The sequence below is a fragment of the Psilocybe cubensis genome, chromosome 4 (genome assembly GCF_017499595.1).
Source record: "Psilocybe cubensis strain MGC-MH-2018 chromosome 4, whole genome shotgun sequence".
Lineage (NCBI taxonomy): Eukaryota > Fungi > Basidiomycota > Agaricomycetes > Agaricales > Agrocybaceae > Psilocybe > Psilocybe cubensis.
In genome coordinates this window covers 3199950-3212523 of record NC_063002.1, presented here as the reverse complement: position 1 = coordinate 3212523, position 12574 = coordinate 3199950, and the positions used below count along the sequence as shown (strand labels likewise).

Genomic DNA, 12574 nt, shown 5'->3' with positions numbered 1-12574 from the left:
CCACGGTAAACGTTCGACATTTTAACGTTACTCCCACATAGCTAGCACAGGCTTCGCACTTAGACCCCTTAAATAGCATGTCGACAGTATTGGAAGATGTACGTCGTTTGGATTTTTCACACCGTCATGAATAAAATGTTGAATTAACCAGGCTACCGCCACTGCGTAACTGGCAATTTGCTTAAACCAGTGGACACTTGTGTTTAGTATGAGAAAGATGATTCAATGAATCGAGTATCGTACTCCGACAGGGGCACGCTGCTCAATTCCGACGAGTCGAACAGCCCTCAATGCTGTGTATCTGTCGCCCTGTCCAACTATCTCACAGAGCCCCAAACAGCAACCTGAAGAGAACGGCAGTATATAATAACAGCAAACCGTTATCGGAACTACACCTTCTTTCCACAGGATGTCTGAAGACTCTTCCCCACCAGCATACAGCACATCTGGCGCAAAGGGAACCGCAGCAAATTCATTTCCACCCAGTTACACTCCCCCCTCGACATATGTAATTGGTTCGACTACCACTACCGGGCCTTTGGTTGGTTTGCAGGAAGTCAAAGGACATTTATTACTTTTGAATATCTTCGCAAACTTGAAGAGCACAGTAGAGAAAAAAGAGTTCATCCTCCCAAATGTGCCGCATGAAAAAGACCGAAAGTGGGCATGGTTTGTGGGACTATCAGTAGAGCGGTATGCCCAATTGAACGTCTTCATTTTTTACTGCTAATTATTCCCGGCGTAGATTCGATATCTGGTGTAGATCTATTAATCCGAAGGACGCAAGTGCAGCTCAACTTTCCGCTATCCCCCCTATTGATGTGATCATGGTACATACTACCATCATAGAGGAGGGATTAAATCAACTGAGATTTAAATTCCATATAGGTGTGGCACTCGTATATGCTTAATCCTCGGTATGATTGAGTTCACAACACAAATTGAGTCATGTCGATTAACATGCTGTGTAGATGGTATACGGAGGACTGCATGCGCATTCCTGCATGCAAAAACCTGAAGACCTTGGAGCCATTATTCAACGAACTTTTGCTCAATTCATCAATTCTTACTGAGCCTCCCTCAAAAGCTAGAATTGAATTCTGGGAGAGACAAAGCAACTTGGGGTTTGACCTATTGAATGACGTTGGCAAGATGTCGGAAAAAACGATATCTTGCCCTGCTTGCGACAAGCGTATCAGTATCCGCAAGTCATTTAAATCACTCTGCGTAATACACCGAGTCAGCTAACTTGGACCAATTCAGGTTATATCTCTAGTGATGGGTCGGGATATCTCCAGCAAAAGTTCAGCGTTTTTTGCCTCAAACCAGGTTGTCCTATGGGTGAGATAACAAAGGAAAGAATGGCCCTCGCCAAGTTAGCTCAGGATCTCTCTATGACGAGCACCGGGAATCCAGAAGACAGTTTGGCGTGAGCAGGTCATGTATTCACTTTCGACATCGAATCTGATGATTGGTTTCATCTAGTGGATGCTTTTTTACATCTTCAACTCTTGATGTCGAAAAAGGCAAGAAGGCCAAAAAGCTAGTTTGTGATGCTGTAAAGTCCAAGGCAGATATAATTCTAAAAAAACACACATATGGAAGCCCACAATACCAAAGGGAATTGTACCTGGGTATAATGGAGCTTTGTAAATATTCCTTGTCAAATTTACGAACTCGACTGGGATTTTCATACCAACCCCGCCTGTGAGTTTGAAATTATTGATCGCAGAGCAACTAACAGTATTGCTCCCTCTCCACAGAGTCACTCGAATTATGACTGCTTACAACGACGACAAAATATATTCTGTTGAGCTTGTTGGGGCGGTAACTTCCCTATTCTTTCTGATCTACATCTATGGTGCTGAAGGAAGTCGTAGGTTCTTCGGCAGGGCTCATTTGTGGGAAAAATGTATGACCTGGGATGGACAGCACCTGGTTTCTTCGACGCCGCTAGTGACGAGCTAGCTCTCCACCATGCACTGGCTAGATATCATGCGTAAGCCAACACCTTTGTGATACGCTCAACATCGAACTAAGGTCATGACAGGTTTCTAGACTTGATGTCTTCTTCCCCCGCGTCGTTCTTCGTGCCGACGCTAGATATCGATCTCGTTTGGCATACCCATCAGCTTTTCCCGAACAAATATGAACTTGATTGCAATAAACATCTGGGAAGATTTATTGATCAGTATGTACAATTGACAATACAAATGAACTTTCTGACGGGAGACTCAGTGACGACAAAGTCGAAGGAATCAGGCTTTCATCTGCATTTGACATTACATGCCGCGCCTGGAAAGAGCGCTTTGGGGTCCAATATACGCATTGTGGGTGTCCTATTCCAGGAGACACGATAGGACAACGTTTATCGCGTATGGTTGGGATATATACCCAACCTTCTTCCGCGGCCCCATCACACCTCACACCGTTCGATCGACCAGACCTCCTCTCTGCCACACATCCAAGCGATCACAATGCCGTGCGCTTTGTTGCGCGCAACGAGCGGGCCCATAGGCTCGCGAATCAGAGGTACGAGAATTTAGCAAAGAAAAAGCAAAAGGAACGGGAGAAAGCTGCCAAGAAGGCAGCGAAAGAGCAGTCAGAGGGGAGGAGAAACAGATCTGGCTCCCAGACTAACTATGTGGGTTATTCGGATGGCCCAGATGTCACCAGGTCGACTTCAAACGGATATCGTCACGACACTATTCCGTTCTTAGTTCCTGTTCCAATTATCTATGGGCCTGAGCTGGTGACTGGAACCGCAGCCTGCGTATCCGCAGGAGGTCAAACCGCTGGGTCTGCGAGCGGAGTAAGAATCTTTCACTTTATTTACTGTTAACGGCTCTACTTACCATATTTTATAACCTTCAGTGTGGAGGATGTGGAAGTTCTGGTTGCGGGGGAGGCGGTGAGTTTTCCGGTTGGTTATTAAGATTGGATATCTGAATTTTTAACAATTGTATCATTGTTAATAATAATAGCTGCCGGTGGGTGTGGTGGTGGAGGCGGGTGTGGCGGTGGCGGTGGATGTGGGGGAGGCGGTGGTGGATGTGGTGGTGGAGGAGGTTGTGGTGGTGGAGGTTGCGGTGGAGGAGGTTGAGGTTGTCGTGTCAACCGATGATTAGCCTACTCTTTTTATCATCGAAACTTAACTTCATTCTTACCTGTGTATACATTTATATAATTAAGTATATCAATCTTACAAGCTGATAAATTTTTACAATATCCAAAGCGTCTCGGGAGAATAGTAACATGTGTATGTGACCTAGTAGCAAACAACTGTCATAAAGCATGATATAATAATGATATTGTCCTCTCTGAACGTGGATGCCGAAAGACTCAGGCAATATTCCTTCCATAAGGCATGTCATGGAAAGAGCCGTCCACATTTTCCTTGTCTTCTCTATGACGTCGGACATCATTGCCTAATATAGACTTAGATCTCTTCCGGGCGCTAACGGGGGGAGAAGAGTATGAAGCCTCCATGACAGCCTTGGAAAATGATGACTCTCCCGTAGTCGATGAACCGGAAGTGTTTGCCTTGCTAATCATAGAGCCTTGCACAGGAGAAAGCTTGGGGTCATTCCAGAGCTGAGCACTGGGAGGAGCCATGAAGGGATTGAGATGTGGTACGAAGCGATTGTTGTTGGTATCAAATTGAGAGGTATCATCCCATTCCTCAAATCCTGTATTATGCAATTGCCTGGTGGATCGACTGCTCCCTGTTAGAGCCGTTGAGTTCCAAGGTTGTCTCGAACGATCATCAGCTGACAATTGGGGATTAATTGGGGTGATCTGGGGCAACGAAGTTGTGAAGGAAAAAGAAGGCGACGGCGACACTGGTGACTGATGAACGCGGCCACGATATTGCCTTTCAAGGTTCTCCTTATGGGCAGGAGTAGGCGACGGAGGCGGAGGAGGTAAATGGAAGGGTATGTATGTCGCTGATTTGTCCGAGGTATGTGCCAAAGGTGGGGAAGTCAAATATTGAGTGTCTGACTCAAAAGACATGTCGTTGACATTCGGCATAGAGGAAGAGTTGCTAGGTCGAGAAAACATATTCACCTGTCAAAGTATTGAGGGTTTTATCGCACAGAAAATATCAACCAAATCTTATACACACCTCGCTGTCCGAGTCTATCCTCTTGTGTCCTCCTCTGTTGCGTGCCATATCAAGTCCGATTTTACTGTCCAGTACGCTGCCTAAGTTAGCCTTTTCGCCTACTCCAGCAGTATGTTCAACCTTGACCAAGGTGTCCGAAGTCTCCAAGTCAGCCCAAGTCACTCGGTTTTGTCCAACGGGGATCACAGGGAGGGCCATGCCAGCCTCCATTTTCTTCCTCGACGAGTGATAACAGCTGTATATAGCATATGAAATGACGGTAGTTGTGGCAAGAACAATAAAAGCGAAGGCAAGATACGCCCAGACACTGAGATGGTTGAACGGCCTTGCGTGTAAAATGTGGAGAGGAGGTTTATGGGATGCGGGATCCGATGGAAGGGTAGCATTATCAGGCGCTGTAAGGACTGTGCGAAGATTGAAACGAAAGGTGTGAAAGGGTATCAGAGGTTCTCCCTCTTCTGTGCTCATGAACAAAGCGGCCTTGGGAGCCATGGTGTGCGCTACAATGATACCAAGGTCAGAGCCTAGAAGATAAGGTGAGGTTAAGCGCCTTCAGAAGGGAGTGAAGGGCATACTCCGCCGAAAAAGACTGGCGAAAGACAAGAAAGGCGGCAGGGGAGATACGTTGATTTTTGAGGGCATTAAGAATGTGGCTGGCAGGATGGAACCATTTCCTTAGCCGTTAGACTAACTGTCAATAGAATAGCGCTTCAAGTTTGGTTCCAGACTAACTTCGTTTACCAGTCCAGTGATGTTGTCAGTATAAAATAAAGCTGATCCGTTGGTTGATCCGATTCTCGATCGTCAAATAATAGGTTAAGCAAAAACATGTTGACAACAGAGGGATTCGAACCCTCGCCCTTTCGGACCAGATAGAGTGAACAATACGTTCAAATCTCCTGATTCTGGCGCCTTAGACCACTCGGCCATATTGCCTCATAACACTGTTCTATTTTAATTTTCAAAGCGTATAGCCTTCGTTTAATAGACGACTAAAGTAGTCCTCACAGCATCTAATCATCATTAAAGTTGGTCCAGTCTAGATCTGATTACTTATATTATTATACATGCTACTTTGAATCTGATTTTACAGGCATCCACTCCTCTGGTTCATGCTTTATAATTTCAACATCTACTTTGCCATTATTTCTTATCTTCTACCGGTTAAGGTTACGCCGAACTTTTCAAACTGAAGTCAAGCTTTTGGGGTAACATTTATGCATCCATTAAATAAATCTTTCGATCCTTAAATGGTGATTGGTGCATCGAATCAGACATGCCAGTGGGAAATCTGTTCATTCAAGCTATACCGGCGTAGTCTAAAACTGGAACTCCTATGCCCCAAAAGCAATCGAGGGATCATGTATATTTTACCAACTAACGAATGGAATTACATTGTTGATCACGTTTATAATCCGAAGGCTTGAATCCGTTAGTATCATTGTATTCTGATTGCAATCAAGCTCAGGCTTTAAACAAATGTTCACATCGATATGAACTCGAAGAATACATAGTAAAGGTAGACCTTTCTCGCATGAAAAGTTGATGCAGGGTATTAATACCAAAGGTTGACTTCAGAGTACGAGGTTTCCATTCAATGTTGCTGATTTGAAGACTGATTTATGCGCAGCAATCTACGGATTCCGAATGAAATCATGAGAGAGACTCAACGCTCAGTGATTGAAATCCTGTAGGCCCCAGAAGAATGCCAATTGGAACCGGCGGAATGAAACGATATCATGCTTTCAAAACTATTCTTAATATCGATTGTTATTGATACCCGTGTTTATATGTCGCATTTGAACATGGAGATGATATCGAGTTATATCCGTCTTCATTATGTGAAACCTCGAGGCAACCTTTTTGGCGTCATTCTTTTCATGGCCTCTTAACAATTGCAGTAACGCAGGACAATATTTCCGGTTAGTGGTCACTAAACAGTTTTAGGTGCAATCTGGATGAATTCCAACATTCAGTCTCAAGGAAGAAAGGATGTGGGGAAAAATAGGGGCTGCCCGAAATAGGCGCACGTGTTCCGATCTTAATCGGGTATTTGCATAGCCACTGACCTGTCAACATTTTTGGTGCATAAAAAACCATATAAAAGTTGGGAACGTAAACCCCTAGCTTTAATCTCTGTGTTCTGCCCCTAAGTCGAGTACAGGACGATAGAATTAAGCAACGTCAGTAAACAATCATTCGTTTTCGCATTTTATAAAACCATACTAAAGCAAGAATTCTGCCAGACATTCTCATACCACTCCGACCCTTTTTCCCAAAAGTGCCGAATCTCGAAAATTTGGGGTTAACAACGAGCACGAATTTCTAACCAACGTTCAAAAGTGTCGGCTGGAAAGATGGAGGCACCAACAGCGACAGTACCTGCGCGACGCAGACGGCATTCTGGGTCCATGGACAATAGCCATGCCGAGGGCATTCCCAACATCAATAAAATTTTAGGAACCGACAACGGGCCTATCGAACCTCCACCAAGACCAAAATCAACACCTGGCGAGCGTCCCACCCAACGTCGACGCCAAAAAAGCCCTGTTCGAAGCGAGGAACGGAAACAGGGAGATGATGATGGGGAAGAACAAGAAAACGGGCCAGTCATGCAAATCGACGACGAGAGCCGGGCTAACCCTAAGCCTTCGACCGCTACTCCCATCACGATTCTGAAAAATACGCACAACCACACTACGACTGCAGTAGAACGTCCTACTCGGCCTCTTCCTTCTTCTAAGTCACGTAAAATGGCTTCAACAGCCACACCTCTTAATCCTCATGCCCCGATTCACCACCCCGCGAACCCGTTGATGTTGCCTGTGCAAGCTCAGGTGCCCCGTGGGGCTGCTGCGACGACGCAGCGCAGACTTTTTGTCATCCTGGAGCAAGCGTGTTTGGAAGCATATAAGGTATCGGGCGGATCATCTGGTGCAAAGGGTCGAGGAGGAAAGGAAGGAGGCGAAGCAAAATATACCCTCCTAAATTGCGATGATCATCAGGGCATTCTGGCAAAGACTGGTCGAGATATTGCTGATGCCAGACCTGATATCACACATCAGGTATGATTTCATTCCCTTGCACGCTTTTCTCTAGTTGCGTTTACCACAATCTTCGTTGATGGATCATTGATCATTTCATATTCCTTTCAAAATAGTGTCTCCTGACTTTGCTCGATTCGCCACTTAACAAGGCGGGTTTGCTTCAAGTTTACATTCACACTGCTCGCGGCGTCCTTATCGAGGTTAATCCTCATGTGCGCATACCACGTACCTTCAAGCGATTTAGTGGCCTCATGGGTATGTCTCAGTGTCGATCTTGGGAGCATGACGACCAATGCACTTACGTATTACTCCTAAAGTGCAACTCCTTCACAAACTTTCTATTCGTGGGGTGAATGGTCCCGAAAAGCTGCTAAAAGTCGTCAAAGTACGTACAACAGGAAGATCAATCTGTCCATCACCTTCATTATTACACTGTTGCTCATCGTATACATAACTTCCACCTTTAGAACCCTGTTACTGATCATCTTCCCCCGAACACCGTCAAACTCAGTATGTCTCCACTGTTGCTTGTTACACATGCCGTGTTGAAGAGCCTGATTATTAATTTTCTTCTCTCTTCATAGCACTGTCTTGTGATGCTCCCACCCAGCGCCTCTCCAAGTACTTGCCGACTCTTCCTACGACACACAACATAGCAGTATTTGTTGGGGCCATGGCTCGTGGAAAGGACGATTTCGCTGATGCATATGTCGATGAAAAGATTGGTATCAGTGCTTATCCACTCAGTGCCAGTGTTGCTTGTGGAAAGGTGCGTTTACTTTTCTTCGTGTCTTCTTTGTTCTAGTACCGCCTCCTTTTTTCTTCGCCCTCGGGGTCAATTTTTGATCATGTGCTCTGTGATCAAAGTTGCATGTGTTTAGTATTTTTTTGGGCAACGGAAAGGAACCAATGATTTGTTGTACACGATTGGATCTTACTCGAGTACTAACGATTCCCCCCCTTTTTTAGTTCTGTTGCGCCCTGGAAGAACTTTGGGATATCGTTTAGAAATTTGCACTTAACACGGCATCCCTTTTCCAATCAAGTCTTACTGCTTTCTCCGATTCCCCACTGTCCCTTCTCAAGTTCAATCGATTTTTTCTGTCTTTCTCAACTTGTGTAGCCCTATCCCATGATCAATGCCTCCAGCCATCTGCACTTCAACTCGCAGAGTTTCACGAAATATCACATAAACCCCAATTTATTATTCAGCTTCCTTGTACCAACGCAACACATAACGCATATTTCCACATACAGGATGTATTAGCCAAATGCTCAGCCCGGCCACAGCACTCGCTTGTTTTTTGCTTCACGCTATCGTCGTCTACTACTGTCTCCACCAATCAATCAATGTACCGACGGCTTTAGTTAAGCCCTCGTTATAATTCACATACTATGACACCAGCTTTCATGCCAACAACGAAATTACGCGCTTTCCCTTGTATCCTATCCCTAATCCTAAAATGCCTCAACGACCAGCGTTCACCGGCACCTGTTATCCTTGCTCTCGCCATCCCAACTACATCTCGTGTCTATGGACTACCCATTTATTTGCCGGCTTGTTGATCTATTCGGCATGACCGTTAGAAAATATTGCCACCTCCCTTCTCTTGCCATCTCTTTCTTGGTTTTCTTGGTTTGTTGTTGTTGTTACATATGCTTGTATAACGGTTCTGTCACCGCGCACCATTCTCACACCACTCCTTCCTACTCTTCCTCTCGCATTCGACATTTCTTCTTCCGATCCTTCAATCCTTGCGACTCAACTCGCATCAGGCTGGGGCCTAAATCTGGCGTTTTATCGTCGATGGGCTGGTCGATTTCTAAATCTTTTCTCTTTTTTCTCATCCCTGATCTTGAAACCATCATTCCGAGTAGTACGCTACTTGCTGCTCTCGTTTAATAGAAATTAAATACGTTTGCAATATTTTGAGCGTGGACTATTTTGGAGGGACAATGGGGTGACATGTTCCAATCAGCAGCCACTTAGCCTCTAGCACCGCTGGCGCTCATACATATTTGCCAGCAAAATATCTGTTGGTAGTTATGTTTCCTGTTCGTTTTCGACGTATTTTTGAGCTATATAGACTTCGGGGTTCCCTGATTAGGCAACCCCGAAGTCTAAATTCCAGGCAAATATGTCAAAAATGAACAGGAAACATAATTACTGATAGATATTTTTCTGGCAAATATGCACAAGCGCAAGCCGTGTAGGAAAAGAGGTGAATTGAGGACTGGTCCGGGTCTACCTCTCGAAAATATTCAGATACCGGTTACGCAGTTTACTAGATATCATGACTTTAAATAAGGGTCATCTCGACGACACAAACAAATACTTTCGCCAAGTCAGGTTTTCGTCGGGTAAGCTTCTGCTCTGATCCATTCATGGACCACTCTTGACACGTTCTACTCTCTTGTCCCGTCAAGGCCCTCGTACCTCTATTTGCTCAGAAGTCGGTCTTTGTGCTATGTAGAAGAACGGTGTTCGCAGAATCTAATTTGCATATCAAGCTCAATAATCCAAGGACAATTAAGCGCCGGCGTCACGGTGCTTTAGGCCGCCTAGTCTATTTCTCCAGTGCTGTGTTAAAAGCCGGTCAACTCTTTACTTCAACTCGATAACCAAAACTGCTTGTATTTCAGGCGTCAGGTACCTGGGATTAATGATTCACCAGCATCAGTTCGAGCTCGAGAGGGACAATAGCCTTTGGCTTTAACTGTTATTTCAGTAACTAATAATACTACAGACAGCATGAGACAATTGCAAGAGGAAATAGGGTCTAGAATCAGAATGTGGACAGCGAAGTCGGAAACTCCTCAAGTTGCTATGCTACTGTTATCGGTTTAAGTCGACGCTCACCATGGTACATCATCTCAATCTGATTATCTCCATTGCCTGTCGATACCTGAGTTTTGCACAGAAAATTAACAAGATTCTTGAATCCTACGTTGCCAGTGGGCAAATGTGATCTCTGGCTCCGTTAATCCTGTCCCGGACCATGGACTCAAGAGCTGTACGCAATCCCTCATCTAAGTAGAAAATCTCATCGATGCTGAAATGAAGCAGATGAGGGAAGACGTGATCGATAAATTGGCTTGCTACCTTCTCAATACTTTCGTTAACAGTCAAAGGGCCGAATTCCTCTTTGCATCGTTCAATGTACTCCGGGGCGTGAACCTCTTGGGATAGTTGCTTCACAGCGCTGCGTAGTGTTAGGGACTCTAGCTTGTGACAGGGATGATTCCCTCGGATGCGCTCGTGCATGCGCTCAATCTCGGAGGGCTCCATCCTAAAGGAAACAGCCATCGATAGCTTCTTGAGATTTGGGAAAGCCTCTGCAAACAAATCGATCTGGGATAAAAGGCAAGGGAGCACGCCAAGGCGTCCTTCCTCGCCGTGCAGGTCAATCTCTTTAATCAGAGGCCATTGTTTTCCTGAATTCACGAGAGATAAAATATCTTTTTCTTCCAGAACCAGACTTGCATTGATATGAGCGAGCCGCTTGCACGCCAACATCCCGAAAAAAAGTGATGATGGTAGTTTGTGACGGTTATGTGGGCTATCGCTATTTTCCATGGCATGGAGGTCACTACTTGCTATGACATACTGCACACTGGGGGCTAGCATCGCAATTTGGTCAATCCATCGAAAGGATTCGCTCTGGCCCCTGGTTTCATAAGTTGAAATTATTATGTCGAGGAGCGTTACCTGAGGTGCCGTTACAACGCTGAAGAAATAATCGATGAATGCCAAGGGGCCGTATAATCCAAGCGTTTTTAAAGCAGCCAGCTCTATGGTCATTCCTGTTGGCCTTTGCATCCAAAAAAGTACGCTGATATCGAGTTCTGTCAGGTCATTTAGTGTATTGGTATGCCAAAGGATATCCTTGATTATATTGGCATCTTGACAGTAAGGTGCTAGAAGGGATAGTCGCTTGATTCTCTCGAATTTGGGGAGTAAATTAGCCGCTGATTCAACAATCTCTCCTCGCAAGTCAAGGTGAGTCAGATCTGGTGATCTGATGGAGATGATTGTCATAAGAGAATACACGAAAAACATGTTGCTGGGTTCTGGATCACACTCTTCTTGGATAGAAAGAGTGGTGAGTGGTTGTGAAGCTAAAACAACCAAGGAGCTGGCATTCAGCTCAGTTGGGACCACGTCACACGTCCATCGTAAAGAGCGCAGAGCTGGAAAAGCGTTGAATTGTCGGGATACGATGATACAGGAAGCGATGTCGAATGACATCGCATTAAATGCAGAAGTCGTCATGTGAATGTTTTTAATACGTTGCGCGTAATAATCGAACCTATGAAGACTCTGATCCGACAGGACATCGTTTGCAATCTTCAGGGAGTGTTAGCAAATTTGTGCTGGAAATATTCAGTATATCACTCACAAGTCTGTTGCCCTGCAGTGATACAGACGAAATAAGACTTATCAGATGAATCCAACGGTGGGGCGGCAGCTCTTCCCACAAAACATTCAAGGCAGGTTCCAGAAATGCTTTACAAGTCAGAGATATCGATAGAAGATGCTTATTCCACGTCCTGGACTCCGGAAGCGTAGTGGGTAGGCAATAGAATATTTCTTGCAAAAGATCGGTGTTTTCCAACACTTGGGTTTGCGCAGAAGGATTATTAAGATTGCTGGAGATACATAAAGGAAAGGGTTGAAGAATTAGCCCATAATTCTGGCAGGTACTCGAGATTTGGCAAACCACGAGTCCGAAAGCACATCCCACTCACCTAGCTCCTGGGTTATTGGTTCTATCGATTACCAGTGATTTGTTGAAGTCGTCGATGACAGAGTCCATATCGTAAATGTGACTTCTCTTTGGCAGTAGTTGGAGTAGTAGAATGAATAAAGGAATTTGATTGGGATATGATAACGGTTTGGGGGATCGTGGGAGGATCCGAATGTTGTACAGCGCGTCATTTCATCCCAAACTCGCCCAAACCTTTTGAATCAAGGCCAAGGAACGCCCCACCTTCAAGGCACCCATTGAAATGATCAACTGATTTGTAAGCAGGTGCGGAAATACCCGATAATGTATGGTCTACACGGTTGTCCTTGTACACCAGCGAGTCATTGCAACAATCTCAGCTTGTTGTCCAGTGAACTGTCTCCGATCCAATCCTCCTTGCACCGCAATTTCTTTAACCTCGCACGCATTACCACAAGAAGGGCAAGGAAGGGCACCATTGACGAATACACTTGGTTTTCTGGTTATGATTACCAACCGCATTGAGCCACTGTGACTGAGTGGATCAACTGGCGACAAGCCTCGCATCCCTCTGCAATCGATAGAGCAGATCTTCTTCAGAGGTTTTTCAGGTATCGCATTGCAATGCTTCTCCCAGCTGACAGAATTGATACACATTCATTATATCACCTATA

At 45.1% G+C, this 12574-nt stretch overlaps 4 protein-coding genes and 1 non-coding gene across 5 annotated transcripts; 2 read left to right on the top strand and 3 right to left on the bottom strand.

Annotated features, from left to right (window-relative positions):
• Window positions 1-409: 409 nt before the first annotated feature.
• Window positions 410-3128, top strand: JR316_0005233 (Glycine-rich domain-containing protein 1; the record flags this gene model as incomplete). The annotated part of the gene is made up of 12 exons (XM_047890995.1): window positions 410-693; window positions 746-830; window positions 889-917; window positions 972-1198; window positions 1264-1429; window positions 1486-1707; window positions 1764-1827; window positions 1881-1999; window positions 2051-2191; window positions 2239-2799; window positions 2875-2911; window positions 2985-3128. The coding sequence occupies 12 exons, from the start codon at window positions 410-412 to the stop codon at window positions 3126-3128; spliced, it is 2079 nt and encodes a 692-aa protein (XP_047750756.1).
• A 214-nt stretch (window positions 3129-3342) lies between these two features.
• On the bottom strand, window positions 3343-4618 carry JR316_0005232 (uncharacterized protein; the record flags this gene model as incomplete). The annotated part of the gene is made up of 2 exons (XM_047890994.1): window positions 3343-4068; window positions 4127-4618. 2 exons carry the CDS (start codon window positions 4616-4618, stop codon window positions 3343-3345), a joined length of 1218 nt encoding a protein of 405 aa, XP_047750755.1.
• A 340-nt stretch (window positions 4619-4958) lies between these two features.
• Window positions 4959-5062, bottom strand: JR316_0005231. The gene has a single exon. It is a non-coding gene; the product is annotated as a tRNA-Leu (tRNA).
• A 1421-nt stretch (window positions 5063-6483) lies between these two features.
• On the top strand, window positions 6484-8181 carry JR316_0005230 (18S rRNA pseudouridine methyltransferase; the record flags this gene model as incomplete). The annotated part of the gene is made up of 6 exons (XM_047890993.1): window positions 6484-7191; window positions 7287-7428; window positions 7491-7558; window positions 7641-7683; window positions 7758-7942; window positions 8143-8181. 6 exons carry the CDS (start codon window positions 6484-6486, stop codon window positions 8179-8181), a joined length of 1185 nt encoding a protein of 394 aa, XP_047750754.1.
• A 1936-nt stretch (window positions 8182-10117) lies between these two features.
• On the bottom strand, window positions 10118-11990 carry JR316_0005229 (uncharacterized protein; the record flags this gene model as incomplete). The annotated part of the gene is made up of 3 exons (XM_047890992.1): window positions 10118-11521; window positions 11574-11823; window positions 11923-11990. The coding sequence occupies 3 exons, from the start codon at window positions 11988-11990 to the stop codon at window positions 10118-10120; spliced, it is 1722 nt and encodes a 573-aa protein (XP_047750753.1).
• Window positions 11991-12574: the final 584 nt, after the last annotated feature.